Raw genomic sequence first — 21,254 nt, 5'->3', positions numbered from 1 at the left:
TGATAAGTTATCATAGGACTGGGAGAATGGGAAAGGGAATAGGAAATACTTGATGACACTAACTTAAATGAAGAGGATATAAAGTAGTTCTTCGTGCCTCCAACAGACAGAATAAGAACCAATGGGTAAAAGTTATAGAGAAACAGATTTTGGATCAATATAAGAAGAAATTAGTTCCCCCAAATTATAATGGATTGTTTTGCAAGATAATGAGTTTCCTATCATTGGTAATGTTCAAGCAGATGCTTCATGAATATTTTCTAGGAGTCTTATAAAAAGGGTTAATACATCATATAGGGAACTGCACAATTAAATGACTTCTAGGTTATCCTCTAAGATTCTAAGAGTCTGTCTTGTTAATGATAAAGTCAGGATCTGAAACTTTCATAGCAGAGCAGTTGCCATATCCCTTGTTAAGGTAATCTCTTAGATATGCAATAAAATTTGCTTTAAGATTGATGTTTCAAAGTGACAAAGGCATTTTGAAAATAATATAAATCAAATAATTCTGGCAGCAATGCTAAAACTAGCATTTTTGAAAATATAGGTAGAAAAATATATTTCAAAAATATAACTGTGGAGAGGTTAGTAATTCATTCCACATGGAAATAAAGTTTATGTCTGTTATCTTAACAAAATGTCAAGTAAAATGTCCAAGTAAAAGGTTTCAGCACTCCTGATATAACTAACAATTCCCTGAGTTGATAGCTCCAGATCTACAGGTAATATAGAATACTGAGTATTTTGGAAAGATCATTCTTGCTTGCCTTGAAATATATAAGTTTCCCATATTTATACTGACCTTAAACTCACTGCTTTTTTTTTGAAAGCTGAAGAATTGTTTTTCATTCTGGGTAGAATTTTTTATCACAATGACACGGATGCTGTACTTGGTATTCTATCACAGAAAATACCACTGAAAAGTACAGGATTGGGGTAAAAATAAAGTTTGTCTAATGCATTTTGTAGGAAAAATACAATTATGATAGTTTTTCTATTGACTTAAGAGAAATTCTTTCTTATAGTTCCATGCACACAAATCATATTTTCTCTCTCTTTCAGACACACACACACACACACACACACACACACACACACACACACCCCACAGTCTCTCTCTCTCTCTCTCTCTCTGGATATGCCACCACATTTTAAATGTCATTAGCTAAGGGGATTGCAAGTATCCTCAGAAGCTAAGCAGAGTCAAAGACCTGATTTAAATGAGCCACAGTCTTTCCTTGGAAAATGATCACTTCTATTATCTATTATTTGGATACAATACAGAGATTAATATGTCTTTTTTGTCCATTTCAAATTCCTTGAAAATTCATCTCTGTTTCCATTTTCTTAATCCTCATGAAAACATATTTAGGGATTTTAAGAAGTTCTAGGGGTTACTTATTTAAAAATATAAATTGTAGTTAACAAGGAATTAAATGAAAGGTCAAAGTTCATAGACATGCTTTTTAATTGATAAACTATGACATTAAGAATTAGCAAGTGGTTTTCTGCAAATAAGGACAAAATGAGAGCAGCACATAAGTGAGCAGAAAATTGCTCTAATCAGATAAAATCATATTCCAAAATGACAGTGGCTATTCAAATCTCAGAAAAGCAAAACATTAAATAGTTAAGGTTTTCACTCTATCTGCTAATTGTTCAGGCTATTACTTAATATTTCAGAATTTAAAAAAAAATACATTGATTCAATGTACTAAAGTGGTCTTAACAATCAAGAATGGAAAAAATATAAAGATAGAGTGGAAGTCTTAAAAAAAGCTTATATTAAGACAAAGCATCATTTCACATATTTTTGAAACATTAGTTTTCATATGAAATTATCTTCTCATACTTGATTTTAAAAATCACCGCTTTCTTTGGTTCAGTGTTTAATTATAAGATCATAACATTAAGGATTCTAAATTACTTTTCATTCAACTTTAATATAAAATAATTATCTTCCAGATTATTAAATTATGAGAACCCCACCTCTCCCCCAAAACTTATGATCCCTAAAGACTTAGGCTGAATCGGTATTTTAAATTTAAAAGACATAACACTTTATTTTTAGAGTTTTACTAAGTAGTATCTAAAAAATAATTTAAAATGATAAAATTTCACTGTCCTACGGTAACTCATGCCAAGAAAGGCTAAAGTTAATTCTACCTGCATATGATAAAGAAAAAGAAGGCATCACTCACAGTAGTTAAGATTGATATGATTTGGAATAGATATAAATGTAAAATTGCATAAAATATGACTGCAAAAAGAAAATGCAATTTTAAAAAAGATTTACAAAAACAATTACCTCAGGGGATGCAAATCCTAAATATTCCCAATCCCACGTTCCACCAGCAAAGCTACAAAGAAATTAAACATATGTTTTGATTTATTAACAGAACTATACAATGAAAATCATTAGTCTCTTGCCCTTTTAACAAAAAGGAAAATCTTTGATATTCTTCTGCTTCAATCTTGTTTTATCAATAAAACTACTAAACTTGGAATTTAATAAACTAATATCAAAATTTTGAATCTAACAATTCCACAAATACCTCTTACATGCAAGGTACTAAACATAGTGTAACTACTGGGATTTAATATAAATGTATCTTGTAAAATAAAAAACATAATTTAAGATGTGTACCAAACATAAGGAGGTGGCTGAATGGAAATAGCATTGGACATGGAGTCAGGAAGACGAATTCAAATCCAGCTTTAAACTATCACTAACTGTGTGAAGCTTAATCTCTGTTTGCCTTAATCCACTGGAGAAGAAAATAGCAAACCACTCCAATATCTTGCTCTCCCACTCCCCAAACAAAACAAAAAAATAACTGGCTTCCCCCCCAACCTAGGACAGTATAGTCCATAACGTCATGAAGCTTTGGATATGACAAAGTGATTTAACAACATCAAATGTAAGAAATGCCTATTATGTACTCAAAGCAAAGTAGTATTTATGTTTTATTCATGTGAAGATACAACATGCATAAAGCAAATATAAGTACCACTAGGAATATGGAGAACAAAAATAAAATCATTACATCACAGAAAAAAAATGTATTTTCACTTATTTTTCTTTTGTCAAAGGACATAAATTAATTTGTAACTGCTATTTCTTGCATATATCAGGATTTCTTCCATCATAATCTCACTAATTTATACTCATTCAAAATATGCATTTCTCTTTCCTTCTTCCCCTCCATACACATACATATTTTGTATATTAAGAAAAAGACTGACTGAAAAGTGAGCAAAGATGACTAAAATTTTTTATTTTGTTGTTGTTCCGCAATTTCTCTCATGTCTTACTCTCTGTGACCCACATGGAGTTTTCTTGGCATAGATATTAGAGGAGTTTGCCATTTCTTTTTCTGGCTCATTTTACAGATGAGGAAACAGAGGCAAAGAGAGTTCGGTGACTTGCCCAAGGTCACACAGCTAGGCAAGTGAGGCTGGATTTGAACAAATGGAGAAGAGTGTTCCTGACGCCAGGCCCCGTACTTTACCTACTGTAACACTTTTATATACCAGATAATTACTAAGAATCATAAATGTATATTAAATTTAATATCATCCGAAGGGATGTATATACAGAGCAAGTTAAAGATGCTACTTTTGAGCTAGTCTAATTTATTAATTTATATTAAGTATGAAATTACTGAGTCTTGTTAATTCTTGGGATGCTACACCATATAATACAGAATATAAGAAAAGTGAGATTGTATACCCTGGAAAATCATTTAAAGTTAATAGTTTCTTCTATTCCATTACTAGTTATAAATTCCTCCTAGGAATAAAAGTTTTACTTTTATAGAATTTAGGGAGATAAGAATGCAGGTTACAATGAATTTGTTTTAAGACTGTTGATTTCAGTGAGCTTAGACACAACTATGTTCTGTACCTGCGCCTTGGTGCTTCTGGTGAGTCTGCAGGAGCAACCCCTCTTGCTACAGACGCCAAGAACTCTCGCCTCTTCTGCTGCACGAGGCACGCTGCCCGAATGATTTTGTGTCGAGGCGTGCGAAGATAAGGCCTATTTACTTTTTGCGCAAGGTCTTCAGTGACCATTTCTAGGTCTGTCTATATTAGGTAGAAAAAGATATCTTATGCTAAGAAGAATCAGATGTTCCATTACAAGCCAGAAATCTGATTTCCCAATCTCATTTTAAGGCAGAAACTTCAAACTAAGTTTCCTTAACTGACTTCACATGATATGGAACAAAGAAAGACTTCTATTTATAAAGTGTGTGATTTTTGTATTTTATGTAATTTTCCAGATGTTTACAAATGAGAGCATCCTATCTGAAGCCATTTCATATTCAGGCAAACAGAGCTCCCTCAACAAAAAAGTCATTCTCTATTTGTTTGCCAGTGTTAGCCCTTAGGGGACAACAAACCCAGCTTTTGTAATAAATCAGCTGAGGATAGGAGATACAAGTGCTGGAGGGAGTACAAAGAAGGCCAAAGATCACCCCACCACAGGACAGAGTTAGCTAAAAAAAGTACAAGTCTTGAATTGGATCCTGAAACTTGAAATAGGCTAGAAAGGATTATAGAAAGGGGCTTTCTGTGATTGACATGTCTGAGGATACAGTCATAGAGAAGAGACATATATATATAAAGAGAGGGACCCAATCTGGGTTAAAACATGGGGCTAAGGTGAGGATCATGGGCGATGGACGTGGGCAACAGAATACAGATTTTTGCTTTTAAATTATGATTACTTTGGGAGGTTTTTGTTGGTTTGTTTCAAACTGTACTCTACAAAGAAATTGCCACTTCTTGGCTCTGAGATTTCATTTAAATTATCTCCTTCAATATGAAGTTGTTTATAGCATTATTGAGCTAGCCCCCCCATCTATCTGTATCCTTTTTAAAAAACTCTGAAAGAAAACTTTACAATCCACAGTTCTTGCAGAATCTCACAGAAAAAGCCAATTTTTTTAGGTTTGAACAAAATTTTACATTTTTACTGGTAAACTTCTCTATATTTAATGATTAAAATTTTAAAAAAATCCAAGCACAAAAACAATCCATCTAGAGATGTTCAAGTATAAACCACCCCTTATTTTGTATTACTTTGTATTATTGTATTACTTTGTATTATTTTGTATTTTCTATGTATGTATGTATGTCATATGTATGTATTTTGTATTTTCTATGACATTACATATCTAAGAATATAACTATATAAATTTAATAATAAAAGTTTCATTTTACCTGCATAAGTTCAAATATTTCTTTCTTTGTGCTTTTAGGTTCCAAAAAAAATCCATAAGGATAAGAACACTTGAGAATGCGTCGAGTTTTTAGGAGCTCTTGAACGGCATCTTCAATAAAAGTTGTATCTGGACAGCCTCCTTCAGCTACAAGGTAATCCGGGCACTGTGAAAACACTTTTTCTCTGCAGCTATACTATTACAATAAGCAAATGTGATCTCTTTAAAAAAAAAAAAAATACACAAGGAATGTTGTCCAAGGAATATTTAATTTTGATATGGACTCATTAGAGAAATTATTCAGGTTTTTTGTTTTTTAAACAAGGTAAGTCTTTTACTTAGATGCATGAATTCAAGAAATAAGCTGTAATTATCCAGAGACACTTTTAGCTTCTACAAATCAATCTTGCATTTTGTTTACTGGCTTCTTGGTCCTAAGAATCTCAAGTTATCTCTGTCATTAAACAATCTCTCAAATGATTCTTGAGGAACTTCATTATTTCTAAATTACAATTAACTTTTCAGTTCCTGAAAAATTTAACTATTGCTTTAGACTACTATTAGTAGGAAAAAGCCAATTCTCTTCATTAGCTACTAGACAGATAATGCTAGAGAATAAAGAAAACTATGCAAAAAGAGGGAAGATAAAATATCTTCAATATCTAAAATCTTTGCCTTCCAGACTCTATACAAGGGAATCACATAGATTTCTTTGGCTTTCCATCTTTGCACTAAGAACTTCTGGATCTGATTAGATCTTACTTATTCAATCTCAGTTTCTAGGTGTGGACTAGAAAAGGTCAGAAAGCTACATTGAGGACATTAAATATTGCATTAAATAATTAGTGGAAATAAAAAGAAATTAAGTTTCAAAATCATGGACAGAAAGATGCTTATTATCATGCAATAAAACACAACACCTGAACAATTAAATTTAAATATAAATTTCTGTTCTTTTAGAAAGAATCATTTCAGATTTTTCTTCTTTTTAGGGAAGGGAAGGAAAGAAAAGAAAATCCATAATAAAGGATATTTCAAAAATCTTAATGCTGTTTTAATAGGAGGGGTTCAGATTAGAGTGAAATATAATTCATTACACTTTAATAGCTTAATACTGTACTGAGACTTCTGGGACATACTGCATTTCACTCTGAGAATAACAGATGGCATTTCCATAGCACTTTACTTCTATTATCTCATTTGATTCTCACAACAACAACTCTGTAAAAATACAAATATTGTTCCCAATTTAAAGCTGAGGAAATGGGGGAATTATATTTAATATCATCACTTATTTTCGTACTGGCTATGTTTTGCAAATATAAACCATAAAGGACATTGAACATCTATTTTCAAGAATCCCAATTAATTTGTTTAACAGTTTTTATTAAGCCTTATTATGTGCAAAGCACTTTATAGTTTATTGATTATGAGAATCCTTTTGCTTCATTCAGTTCAAGTTCTTCTAGTTCTCCCAGTAGTCACATGCTTTATTTTCTGTTAAATGACTGTGTATTTGATATACACATGTACATTCTGAGGACAGGGATAGCAGCTGATGCCAAGCTAAAGTGAAAACATTTTTGGACCACCTTATTTTTGCCTCATTGTGGAGAGTAGTCTAAGTGGATGGAATGTTTAAAAAAAAAATCTGTATTAAGTGCTTCCCATTTGTTAAGAGCTAAAAATATCAACAGGAAGGTGAAACAATCCTTATTTTCTAAAAACCCATATTTTAACTGGAGGCAACATTGTACAAGAGAGAATTCAATTCAGGGCACATGAAAGTCCCATGACTTTTGGGATAGTGTTGAGATGGGAAGTAAGAACTTACATGAGCTGATTCAGAGCAAAGTAAGTAGAACAAGAAGAATCCTGTACAAAGTAACAGCACTATTGTATAATGATTCTGTGGGTAACTTAGTTCTTCTTGGTAAAAATGATTCAAGATAATTCCAAAAGACTTGTGATAAAAAATGTTATCTACCTTCAGAAAAATAACTAATAAGGGTCTTTGCACTTTTTTTTTTTTGCTTTAGCTCATATTTTCTTCTAAAAAAATGACTTAGTATGGGAACTTTTATATGATTATATATGTGTAAATTATATCATATTACTGTCTCAGGAAGAGGAGAGAATTTGGAACTCAAAATTAAAAAGAAAAAAGTTTTAAAAACTTTTTTACATGTAATTGGAGGAAAAAGCCCAAATTTTTATTAAAATAAATAAATAAATAAAGTGCCAAGAAGGTATGATGAATGGGGTAGAGCTACAGGGAGAAGGATCTTGGGTCAGTGTGGGTATTCTCTGAGTAGGAGATATGTTTTGACTGGGGCTTTCAACAGAAGAAGGGGAACTAGTGCTGGTGGAGAAGGCTTGACTATACTACTCCATGTAGTATGTGTGTACATATCTAAATCACAGGTAAAAGGAGGGATTAGCAGATTAGCAGTTAACACTGGTGATGACATTTCTGCCTCAAACTCAATGTTACATTTAAACTATAACTGCTCATTTGGTAAAACATATGCTATTAATTTGTGCAATAAAGATTTACCAAGAATTCACTATATATAAGAGGTTGTGCTCAGGACTGTGGAAGATGATTGAATTGTTTTCTCTATCCTTAAGGAGCAGACAATCCAAGAATGTAAAAAAGCATACACAAAGCCAATTCAAATATAAGGTGGGATGTGGAACTAACTTATGTAGTCTGAGACAAATTTTTTTCACGTTACTTGCTTTTAGTTTATCAATCAAATGAAAGATTTCGGTTAGATGATCTCTAAGGGCTCTGGACTGGCAGCATTGGAAGTAGGACACAATGGATTCTAATCCTGCGTTTGAGACTGATTAGGTGTGTAACTTACAATCAAGTGGCTCTACCTCAACTGGGAATATGTTTCCTCATCTGATAAGCAGGTGATAATGACAATGATTCTGATACATAACATGTCTCAAAGAGGCAGTTTAGAGTGTGATCAGAAAATGCCAAGTGTCACGGAAAAAAAATGTAATATATAATTGCTACTAAATGTCAAGGGTCTCAAAGAATTTACACACTTTCTAAAGTTAGCTAAGGGATAGCTTAGCTATGGGATAGCTATGGGATAATATTTGGCTCCTTAATGCTTAAAATTCCAAATGGCAACAAATGATGAAAATGTAGTTTTAAACTTATTATAGCTATTTTATTTAGAATTGACTTTTGGAGGTTTCAAATATAAATTCAGGTTTAAAATAATCAGCTGTGTGAAGATATTTGCTTTCTTAAAAGAAATTTTATTTCACAAGACTTACTTATACCCATTTTTGTTAACATCCACCCATCACTACCTCTACTGTTACTACTACTACTTCTACTCTTCCTCCTTCCCCCTTTCCCTTACTTACTTCCACTGAGAGCTCTACTCAACTGTTCCATCTTTTCTTTGGCTGTTTTTCGAAGGCGTTGTTCTAACTAAAGAGAAAGGAAAAAACTCTGTTAGCATATCCAACTTCTGAATCGGTAATAGAGAAGCTTAATTAATCTGAAGCAGTTTGTGAAATACCTGATAGCTGAGCTCATGATTTTTAAATCTCGTATAGTAATGCATAAATCTGTCAAGTTCTTGAAACCTTCTGTGTTTCTTCTCAGCCTAGAAACAAAGTTCATAAATAACTTACATAAGATCCATGAGTTTATTAACACTGTATGTTATTACAGTAATAATTTCTATGCTTCAAACAAAAATTAACTGTGTTGTCATGAATAGTGTGCTGGGGTTGGAGTCAGACTCACTGTCCTGAGTTCAAATCTAGCCTCAGATACTTATTAGCTGTGTAATCTAGGACAAGTTACTTAACTTGGTTTATCTCAATTTCATCTGTAAAATGAACCAGAGAGGGAAATGGAAAACTCCAGTATCTTTGTCAAGAAAACTCCAAATGGGATTACAAAGAACTGGAAACAATTTAACAAAAGAAAACAATTTAACAAAAATAAAAAACAATCTTCAGAATATTAAGAAATGTACCTCTCTTTAAAGCCATGACCTTTTTATTTAATTTTTTTTTTTAACTGAAATCAAAGGAAAAACTCACACTGGTGTAGATATTAAGCCCTCCTTCCTGCCTCCAATCAGACTTCCACAAAACCTGAGTGTAGCTTGTCAATAGCTGACAGTATGCTAACAGAATAGAGATGGAGAATGAAAGTGACAAACATGGAAGAGAGCAGCGATAAAAATGAATAAAAAGCTATTATCTGAACTGAAGAAGTATTTTGATTTTTAAAAAAAAATTTTAAAAACAGTTCATGGTGATTTCTTAATAAGACTTAAGTCTTCTTATGGTGATCCATTATGGCAAGGGAGTGGCACCAGCTCTGGCCAAGTCTTATACCAAACTGGAAAGGTTTGGCACATGAGCCAGGGGAGGAGTGGAGGGGGAGAGTGTCTTTTGAGGACAGCTTAGCTATGTTAAGGAATACTTCCTACCAGAGCTGGCCCCCATCTACTACATTTTCAGCCACAGTACTTCAGATATTCTACTAAGGGAAGAGAAGAGAATTAGCCTGCTGACTCTGGGCCAGGCCCTGTGCTAAGAACTTTTATAAATATCACATCATTTTGTCCTCATAACAGATCTGGGAGGTCGATGCTACTTTGATCCTCACTGAACCTAACTCATGCGGAGTACTGCTTTGCTCAAGAAAGTGATAGAGAGGAAACATGGGTAGGAAAACACACCTCTCTGAAATTCTGAAGAACTTTTTAGTATATTCATATAGTCATACACAGCTAAATGTCTATGGACATTTACCAATCTACTTAACTAATCTATCCATCCCTTAAGAAAACATCACCTTAGAGAGGGCCTTACATGGAGGATAGGCCTCCACTGATACCAATCCAGTCTTCAGTTTAATGCTTCAATCACATGGGAGCAATGAGAGCCAAAAATTTACAAAAATATTTAAATACCCTCAAGGTACCAATATAAACTGGACAGGCATTTTAGTTTAATTTCTTCTCACCTCCACTGTCATTTCCTTGGACTGTTCCTCCACATGCTGAATTACTTCATATCGAGTGCATCTGTAATAGCCTCCAGTCGAAGAGCTATGTTTCTTCCATTCTTCCAGGCAAATCCAGCAGAAATCATATTTGCACTTCAGGGAAAAACACAGACACATACACACATACCTTTTCATATCAACAACATGCAGATTGATTTGGGTCTGTAGTCTAAATTAGAAGAGAGTAGGAAATACGGAAAGCAGCACTATAAAGACTGAAAGAAAGGGTTTGGCTATTCAGGAAAAAAGACATACATGTAGAAAACACACAAGGATAGGATTAAAAGTTTCATTTAAACAATGTAATTTAAGGCAAGAAGGAAAGCAGAGATAGACTACTTTCCTAAGGTGCATGTTTATTTTCTATGCATAAGCAGATCAAAATCTTTCCTGCTCCTCTACTACTCTTGCCACCCAAAATCTCTCTTATGATTTAAGTTTTCAGAAAGCAAGGACTGATGCACACCAAGTTCATTCACTTTCTAGAAATGCAAGACAGAGAAAAAAAACCAGGGCTTAATATTTGCAGAGAACTCTCCTTCCCCTTGGATTCTCATTGGATGTTATTTTCCAATACTCCATTACTGATTTTCAATTAATCATACCAGAATACAAATCCTAAGGTAATTACATTGTATAAAAATATGTACATAAAACATCATCCATACTGCATGAACAAACACTAGTGGCAAAGATACATTATTTGTGAATGTTTCAGTCTGACATATTTAAATTCCTTCAAGAGAATGCCTCATTGTGAGTTAGAAGTGGAACTGATTCTTAAAGGCTTGGCCATCAGCTCTGGCATATTCTGTTAATGTGCAAAGTTTTCAAAATATGGTTATTGTGATAAAATGTCTGTGGTTTGAGGAAAATTTGGAGAAAGTCACCATCATGTTTAAATTCAATTTAAGTTTTAAACCAATGAAATTCTTAAAGGACATTTATGAAGCTATTGAAGAATAATGATCTACAAAGGCCAAGGGAATACCCACAATCATTAAATAATAGAATCTTATAGTAATAAAATACAGATTCTTAAAAAATTGTATTTAAGAATTATTTTTTCCCTTTTTCTATATAAAAAAACTATTTAAAACTGTATGAAAATGAACCCTTTGTTATTTAAATTATGAAAAGAAATTGTTATAACTGAATTACATCTCATCTCTGAGAATAAGACTGAATCAAAAAAAACAAAAAACTACACATTCCCAAAACAAAACCATTTACTAAGAGCCAGAATAGGCTCTATGTATAAAGTGATGTGATTGGTGCTGGCATGAATGCCATATTAAACATTACTATACTATTACATTAAAAATAAATTAACTTTCAAATTTAATCCTATAATCTACGAGTTGTCTTTTACTTTATGCTTTTTCAATTTCAAACAAGTATATTTTTTCATTCTATAAATCTAATTATGTAATTTGTTTTTATTCAATATAAAACATGCCATATTTTGCTATATTATATATTTGGGGTGTTTATGTTTAAACTCTAAGTGGAATCTACTAGTTTTCCACTAGTAACGGATTTTTTCCCTCTTCACAAATATAATTAATCAACAAACATAAGTTTATAAAACAGCCTTACATTTAGGTTGTCACAATTCAGACAAGTAACATTGTCTTAAGGCCCAAATAAAATTAAATGGGAAAGCACCTGTCATTGCCATACCATGTCTCATTTATTCAGCAACTCATTCAAATAAGCCATCTGCCTGAACACTTACTATTATGCAAGAAATAGGATGATTTTGTGTTGTTTCAGCTAAAATTTGCCAGAGAAACATTTATTAATAATCAAATACGAGTAATTTGCTTGGGGAGATATTCTGGTTTACAGAATAATCCCCTGATTAGAATAATAATCCCCTGATAGAAGTAAGATCCAACTCAAATTGTATGTTTATTATGAAAAAACAAAACAAAATTTATTAAAAATACTTAGTTTTTCAATTATTTACCAAATAATTTTCGGGGGGGGGCGGGGTGGAGTGGGGGAGAGGGGAAGAAGAGAGAATAACAAAAAGTCTCTCATCATCTGGTTAATGATATTGACTTCTCAGGAAACTAAAACGATTCCTCTATTTTGATTTCAAGTTTATTACATTAATCTTTAATTTTATATATAAAATTGAGACCTGAATGCTTTAGGCTTTGTAAAAAACCAAGTGAGAAATGTGCTATACAGGAATACAAAGCTACATGATATGCAACTGCTTGTCTGTGTATGCCCTAAACGCAGAAGTCATTTAGTAAATGTTTATAGATATTATTCACTGAATTTGAGGACCACTTTCTGCTTTATTTTCATCGCCACTTCCAATTCTGTTCAAATACAAATTACTGAAAAATCCAGTTTACTAACAAAAACTAAAAAGATGTCTACTATCCCATTAATTTGTAATTAAATTGTAGTTAGATAATAATTACTTGAGAGAAATGACAAAAAAATACAGTTTCTTAGGAACCTGTAAAGATTTGTATGAAGAAAGAAGTGAGGAGAATCAGAATAATTTATACTATAACAACAAAATAAAAATAATTTTGAAAGACAACTCTGTTGATGAAGAATGTTACTACCTGTCCCTGAGACAGATGAGATAGACTAATACCAGATGACATGAGAAATGAATTTTTAAATTTGGCATAAATGGGGAGTTTGTCTTGACCATGGTTTTTTGGTGTCTATATGAAGAGTTTTTCTATTTAGATCTGCATTCCAAGTTTATAGATCCATATCACTCTCACATTGGTTTATGAACTTTGTAGGAATATAGACATTTAAAGTTTCATGGTACTAGTCATACTTATTGTCATTAACTGAAATACTGCTACTAATAATAGGAAATTGATGACTGCTTCAATGCTAAAAAAAAATATGAGGTAACACTTTTAAAAATTCTTTTACTGAAGCTTCTTAAATATTAGGTGTTTTAGTGTCAGAGAAAATTATAATTAGAGTATAAGCAGTCTCAAAATTATGTTTAACATTGGCTTGATTCAATTATCATTATATTTATTTGAAATATAATTTTAAATTTCTAAGCATCTAATTCCAAATTCTCTAATTCCAAAAATTTGTCATCTTTTCATAAAACAAGACATGGAGCCAATGATCAGTGCATTAGTAGATTGTAAATCTGTGCTGATATTTATGTTCTCAATATAAGTACTAGTTTAAAGCCAGGAGTATGTAAAAATGTTACAGGTTTTCTTTTCTTTTCTCTCTCTCTCTCTTTTTTTTTTTAATAAATGCTTTATTCTATTATTTTAATCAACCAACTGATAACTAATTATGAAGGGCCCACTAAGTGCTTCATCAGGGTACAGTGATACCAATGAGGGCACTCCCTCTCTTATAAAGCAGATTTATTTTTTTTAGTCACAGAAAACTTTCTGGTACACAGAGAAAAGAAGTAATTTTTTTTAAAGTCACCTAACAAGCCCATATTAAAGGAAGCACCAAATCCTAAATGTTCTTATTCAGAGGAAGGGTGGTCCTTGGTCACTACTTCCTTCAGGTTTTCACTGTGTTGGTTAATATTGATAAATAATACTTGTACTTACTTTTTCTTTTCTCATACTAACAGATGAGTTTTAAAAAAAAAAAAGATTGTTTTTAATGTGCTAATGTACTTAACAAGAAATCACTATGAGAATAAATATGTCCAATTTGGTAAAATCTTTTTATTTTATAATCCTGATTTTTAATCTAATTATAGATTTTTATTTACTAATATTTAGGGTTTTTTTTGGGGGGAGGGGAATAAGTATCTCCAGAAGAAAAAAACTAACTTGTAGATGAAAAAATGTTTTAAAACTAATCCAGTGACAAAAAATATTGGTCATCAATTCCTGATGTTTCTCAAACTCCAACTCTAACCCAACTATAATAATTAACATTAATTTTATCATAGTCACAACCAAAAAAGGTAAAAATTCTATCTCTTACAACTAATCTGAAATATATGATTTACCTGCATATAAATGCCTTCTTAAGAAGTATAATCAAATCAAATTAAAATTCCATGTAAAAAGTATAAAACAATCTCTCAGGCTCTTACCTTAGCACACTGCATGTGATTGCAACCCTCATTCTTCTGTATAGGAGATTTACAGTTGGCACAAGGCTTGGAGTTCGTTAACAACCAAAGACAATTGGCAGCATCCTCATAAGCTTCACTAACTCCCACGACTTTGAAATGCCAAATCATAGAAAGAATAAAGGTATAAAATGTCATAAAAATACTTTATGTGGATTATTTTTATCCCTTAAAAGAGATTTATTTTCTTGTCAAAACAAAAGCAAATGTTTTAAACTTTATTTAAAACAGAATAAAAGCAGAGCTAAAAGAAAAAACACCTCAAAGACACAATTATGAAACCTAAATTTAAATTAATTCTCGAACATTTGTAAGAATTAACTTCTTTCAGAATAGCAAAATTCTTTAATGTGAATAATTGATTAAATTGTTAAATTATCTGAGTCTGGTTGAGTTTCTTGGACAAAAGTAATTTCTTCATTGAAATAAGGTAAACCATAAATCAGCTTCACAGGAAGCTATTATTGACACAAATTTACATATACTGTGAAATGCATGGCAACTTTTTTTTGAATTTCAGCATTTTTACTTAGCTACATACTTGTGAACTGAATCAACATTTCACACTTTTTGTGTCAGCCAATATTTCATTTATATTAAATTTTTAATAACTGAATCAGTCTGCATTTGCTTGCATGATTCTGATCAATTTTTATTTCTCAAACAATACCACACCAACCAATGTTTGGTTTAAGTAATAATTTTTAGAGGGGAGAAGGGAGGAATGACCTTTTCTAAAATACAAGGGAAAAAAATTTCTCCTCTTAAGGTACTTTCCAATTTTATAGCCTGTGAGGAGGTAATTAGATATTATTTTTTCTTTTTGTGGGTGAGGAAATAAGATTCAGAGCAGTTCAGTGCCATGCCCTTGATTGACACTTCAGGATCTCTAGGATGTAGGCAATCCCACACCCCCACTGGTGCATATGCAAGTCTGTCAGGTCTCCTCACCCTATATGGAGACTTTCATCCATATCCCTACATATATGTTTTCTTTAAGGGCTCTACCGATAATCCTGTGGCTCATTCTTTATGTCTTTCAACATTTAATGGATCCCAATGCAGCACACAGCTTGACCATACTTAAGTCTTCTCTCTTACTACAAGATGAGTAAATTGTCCTTTTGAGGCATCAGATTCTATCTTTTATACTATTACTTCAGTAAAATTGTTCAATGGTGATGTATTAAAGCCTATTTATACATTCTAGGTTTCTCTCTATTACCTTAAAGTTGGTTTACAAGTTTAATTTGTTGGATTCTTGTATCTTGTACTTCACAGCTACCTATTATCATTGCAAGAATATTATCAAGTGGGTCTTTGTTTTAAAGAAAAGCTTCAAGCCAATGAAAATACTATACAATTTTCCAAATGCAATACCGCCTCCTGGTCTACTATTCAATTCTGGGTTTGGGTTATTATACATTCAAAGTGTCTCTCCAAATTATGTTCTGCAGATGAATCACTTCTCTGGGACATTCACCTAAGCCCACACAATTATCTGGGAAATAGGGATTTTTCATGTATTTAAATTTTCATGTGTGGATAATATGGTAGAAATTCTTTTGATTATGGATGTCAATGTCAGCAAGCTCTGCAATGTTTTGAGGCTTGATGTAATTGCCATATCATCATCTGCAAATAGGAGCAATTGAAGGACCTTACCACATACAACATCCTCTATTTGGACTTCATTCTCTACCATGTCTAAGACAAAGCAAACATTTTTGGCAAGCCTATGTTATCCTGTTGCATTTCTTATTTTTTCTTAAAAATCAGAGGGTCAAATATAGTTATTTCCTTTTAGATATTCAAAGGAATTTTGATCAATGCAACATGCACGGAAGAAATCTTTGTGGAAGAGCTTTTAACATAGCATTGTACTGTACTGAATAAAGTTTTAAACACACAGAATTTACATTTATGAATATCTTACTAAATTTCTAGCCTGTCAAAATCTTTCAAAAAATTCCAATTCTGTCATATTTTCCAGATTTGAGTCACCCACAAATCTGAAGAACTCATTAAGTATAATGTTATTTAAATTACCGATTGAACAAAATTAGGCCAACAATTCACTAATTATCAAAAGACAGATTGTTCAATCTGTTCAACTGTACTATCATTAAGCTCAGAAATTTCTACTGTCCACAATGATACGGTGAAATATTTTATCAAATTCTCTGATGGAATTTAGGAATGCCATTTGTATAACAGTCAGTGATTAGCTCCTTCTCCTCTCCACTTAATATAATTACCTTGATTTTCAACATTTACTTTTACAAGATTTTTATCTCTATTCCTCCTTTCCCCTCTGCAAGAAGTCAAGCAATTTTATGTTATGTATGTATAATCATATTAAACATAGTTACATATTAGTTACATTGTAAAAAAAAAAAAGAATAAAAGGGAAAAACCACAAAAAAGAAGAAAAAAAACATAAAAAAGTGAAAATAATATGCCATCTGCACTCAAGACTACATAACTGTTTCTCTGGAGATTGAATAGCATTTTCCATCCTGAGTCTTTTGGAGACACTTACATGAATTGATGCTAAGTGAAATGAGCAGAAGTAGAAGAACATCATACATGACAAGAAGATATAATGATCAATTCTGTTGGATGTAGCTCATTTCAACAGTAAGACAATCAGATCATTTCCAATGATTTTGTGATGATGAGTCAACTACACCCAGAGAGAGGACTATGGGAACTAAGTGTAGACCACAGCATAGCATTTTCACTTCTTTTATTATTTGCTTGAATTTTTATTTTATTATTTTTTTCCCTTTTTTGATCTGATTCTTTTTGAGCAGCAAGATAATTGTAAAAATATGTATGCTTATATTGGATTTACATATTTTTTTACCATGTTTAACATATATTGGACTGCTTGCCATTTAGGTGGGAGAAAAGGGTAGAAATTAGAACACAAGGTTTTGCAAGGGTCAATGGTGAAAAATTATCCTTGCAAATGTTTTGAAAATAAAAAGCTTTAATAAAAAAAAAAAAAAGTTCTTCTGCCCATCATTTCTTAAGAAAATTCCAGAGTATTCCATTACATTCATATACCATAATTTGTCCAGCTATTCCCCAGTTGATAGGCATCTCTTCAATTTCTAATTCTTTGCCATCACAAAGAGGGCTGTTATAAGCATTTTTATATATGTGGGTCTCTTTCCCTTTTTTATGATCTTTTTTAGGTTCAAACCACTAGTTTTGCTGGATCAAAGGATAATGAAGTTTGGTTGCACTTTGGAGATAGTTCTAAATTGCTCTCCAGAATGGATCAGTTTACAATTCTACTAACGATGCATTATTGTTCTAATTTTACATCATGTTCGATACTCATCATTTTCCTTTTGTCATATTAGCTAAACTGATGTAAGATGGTATCTCAGAGCTGTTTAAATTTGCTTTCTCTAATCAACATTGATTGAGAGCATTTTTTCACTGAAAACTGCCTGTTCATATCCTTTGACCATTTATCAACTAGGGAATTATTTGTATTCTTATAAATTTGACTCAGTTCTCTATGTATTTAGAAATGAAGCCTTTATCAAAGACAATGGTTATAAATATTGTTTCTCAGCTTTCTGCTTCCCTGTTAACTTTGGTTGCAGTGGTTTTATGCAAAATCTTTTTAATTTGATGTAATCAGAATTATCCATTTTCTATTTCATAATGTTCTTTATCTCCTGTTTGGTTATAAATTGTTCCATTCTCCATAGGTCTAACAATTATAAATTATTCTTTGTTCTCATGATTTGCCTTATGTCTAATTCTTATATTCATTTTGACCTTATCTTGGTATAGGGCATGAGATATTTATCAATCCCTAGCTTCTGCCATAAATTTTGTCAATTAGTGAGTTCTTATCTCAGAACCCTTTGGATTTATCCAACAATAGATTTTACTATAGTCATTATTGTCCTATGTACCTAACCTATTCCACTGATCCAACACTCATTTTTTAGCCATGATCACCTACTTATGATGACTGCCATTTTTAAATTTTAGATCCTTAGCATTTTTTCATTACTTTCTTCAGGATTTTTGACCTTTTGTTCTTTCAAAATGGATGTTAATTGCTCTATAAAATAATTTCTTGACAGTTTGATATAGCACTGAATAAATAAATTCATTTAGGTAAATTGTCATTTTTATTATACAAGGTTGGCCTACCCATGAGCAATTGATATTTTTCCAACTTACATCTGGCTTTATTTATGTGAAGTGTTTTGTAATTGTGTTCATATAGTTCCTGGCTTTGTCTTGGCAGATAGGACCTTAAATATGTTATACTGCCTACTCTTATTTTAAACGAAATTTCTCTATTTTTTGCAACTGGGGTTTGTTGATAATACATAGAAATGCCTATGGTTTATGTGGATTTATTATATACCTACAACTCTGTTAAATTTGTTAATTATTTCAAGTAGTTTTTTAGTTGATTCTCTAAGTATATTATATCATGTGCAAAGACTGTAAAGTTTTATTTCGTTGTTGACTACTGTAATTCCTACAATTTTCTTCTTACTGCTAACACAAACATTTCTAGTACTAGAGGGATTAATACTGGCGATAATGGGCATTCTTATTTCACATCTGACCTTACAGGGAAGGTTTCTAGCTTTCTGTATTATATATAATACTTGTGGATGATTTTCAATAGGTACTGCTTATCATTTTAAGGAAAACTCCATTTATTCCTATGTTTTCTACTCTTTTAATATGAATGAGTGCTATACTGAGATGACCATATTTTTCTTGGTTAATGTTATTGATATGTTCCATTATGCTAATAGTTTTCCAAATGCTGAACCAAGGTTTGCATTCCTGGTCCTAAGTGTATTATCCTGGTAATAAATTGCTATGATTTCTTTACTAATATTTTATTTACATTTTTTGAATCAATATTAGAGAGAATGATCCATAAATTTCCTTCTCAGTTTTTGTTATCTTCCTGGTTTAGGTATCAACATCATATTTGTATCTTAAAAGGAATTTAGTAGAATTCCTTCTTTACCTATTTTTCCCCCAAATATTTTATATATTATTGGAATGGTCCTGAAGAATTTTTCTTAAGGAGTAAACTAAACTAATGACTTTTTAAATATCTTTTTTTTTGTAAAATGGAGTTATTTATGTATTTAATTCATATCCCCCTTTGTAGTTTTGCAAGTAAGAATTCTGTCTTCTGATTTACTGTTTTTGATTTTCCTTGTTACCACAATAACTTTTCATGGTCAACTTTTTTTTTTTTTTTTTTTTTTTGTTAACTTTTTTGGGTCCACTGTGTGGCTTTTAAAATTGAGTTCTGTTCTTGGGGTACAGAAGGTGCTGTTCCAAGCTTCTTTTGCCAGGCATCATGGGTGGAGTCACCGGCTTTGAGCTCTGGGGTATCAGGTGATCATGACTTGTTTGCTAGGCTGGAGGAGTCTGGCCTAGTTACTTCTCATCTTATTTCTGGGGCCGGCGGCCCTGCTGCTGATCCACTGTGCTACTTGGTTCGTTGAGCCAGGACCTCGGGGTCTTGGTTGCTAATCTGTGCCGTGACTAAGCTTCCCACTGGCTTGCTCAGACACTTTACTCTTTAACCAAAATCAGACTGATTTTTCCAGAACTCCTTCCATTTTTTTATAAGTTTTGTCATTCTAGAATCTATTCAGAAGTTTGATTTAACATTGTTTCTGAGTTACTGGGGAGAGCTTGGGCAACTTTCTGGCTTGTGGATGCCATCTTGGCTCAACCCTCTCCATAAGCTTTTTAGGATGAAATGATTCTTCCTTGTAGTAATCAATGATTCCCTTTCTTAGTGCTCATAAACTCTTGCTTTGATAATATGTTCTAGAATTTTGGAAGGGACTTAAATTAAAGTATTTTCTTATTGAAAGAATCTACATTTCTCCACACCCAATTCTGTGACATCTTTCTCATTCTCTAGAGTTTTTCAAAGTTCATTAAAAGTGACAAAGAGAATAAAATAGAGAAAGAGAAGATCAATGAATTGGGCTTGTAACTTAAAAAGCTAGAAAAAGACAAAATTAAAAACCCCCAATCAAATACTAAAATTGAAATTCTAAAATTAAAAGGAGAAATTAATAATATTGAAAGTAAAAAAACTATTGAACTAATAAATAAAACTAAGAGTTGGTTTTATGAAAAACCAATAAAATAGATAAACCTTTGGTAAATCAGATTAGAAAAAGGAGAAAGAAAAATCAAATTAGTATTCTTAAAAATGAAAAGGGAGACCTTTCCACCAATGAAGAAGAAATTATATAAATAATAAGTTATTTTGCCCAACTTTATGCCAATAAATTTGATAATGTAAGTGAAATGGATGACCACCTCCAAAAATATAGGCTTCCCAGATTAACAGAGGAGGAAATAAATTGCTTAAATAGTCCTATTTCAGAAAAAGAAATAGAACAAGCTATTAATCAACTCACTAAGAAAAAATTTCCAGGACCAGATGGATTTACATGTGAATTCTACCAAACATTTAAAGAACAATTAGCCCCAATGCTATATAAACTATTTGAAAAAATAGGGAATGAAGGAGTCCTACCAAATTCCTTTTATGACACAGACATGGTACTAATACCTAAACCAGGTAGGCTGAAAACAGAGAAAGAAAATTATAGGCCAATCTCCCTAATGAATATTGATGCTAAAATCTTAAATAAGATATTAGCAAAAAGAATACAGAAAATCATCCCCAGGATAATACACCATGATCAAGTAGGATTTATACTAGGAATGCAGGGCTGGTTCAATATTAGGAAAACTATCAGTATAATTGGCCGTATTAATAACCAAATTAACAAAAACCATATGATCATCTCAATAG

General features: G+C 32.0%; 1 protein-coding gene across 3 annotated transcripts in view; it reads right to left on the bottom strand.

Annotated features, from left to right (window-relative positions):
• Positions 1–21,254, bottom strand: part of ANKIB1 (ankyrin repeat and IBR domain containing 1) — a 154,416-nt gene that overhangs the window by 13,347 nt on the left and 119,815 nt on the right. For all 3 annotated transcript variants that reach the window (XM_012551293.3, XM_023505116.2, XM_031940003.1), the window contains 7 exons: positions 14,360–14,490; positions 10,243–10,377; positions 8,777–8,863; positions 8,619–8,685; positions 5,227–5,372; positions 3,908–4,086; positions 2,309–2,360 (listed from right to left, as the gene is read on the bottom strand). In XM_012551293.3, the coding sequence (XP_012406747.1) occupies positions 2,309–2,360; positions 3,908–4,086; positions 5,227–5,372; positions 8,619–8,685; positions 8,777–8,863; positions 10,243–10,377; positions 14,360–14,490 (797 nt within the window). The remainder of the gene's footprint in view (positions 1–2,308; positions 2,361–3,907; positions 4,087–5,226; positions 5,373–8,618; positions 8,686–8,776; positions 8,864–10,242; positions 10,378–14,359; positions 14,491–21,254) is intronic.

This window comes from Sarcophilus harrisii, chromosome 5 (assembly GCF_902635505.1).
Source record: "Sarcophilus harrisii chromosome 5, mSarHar1.11, whole genome shotgun sequence".
Taxonomy (NCBI): domain Eukaryota; kingdom Metazoa; phylum Chordata; class Mammalia; order Dasyuromorphia; family Dasyuridae; genus Sarcophilus; species Sarcophilus harrisii.
The sequence above is the reverse complement of the archived record's forward strand: the minus strand, read 5'-3'. Positions and strand labels throughout refer to the sequence as shown.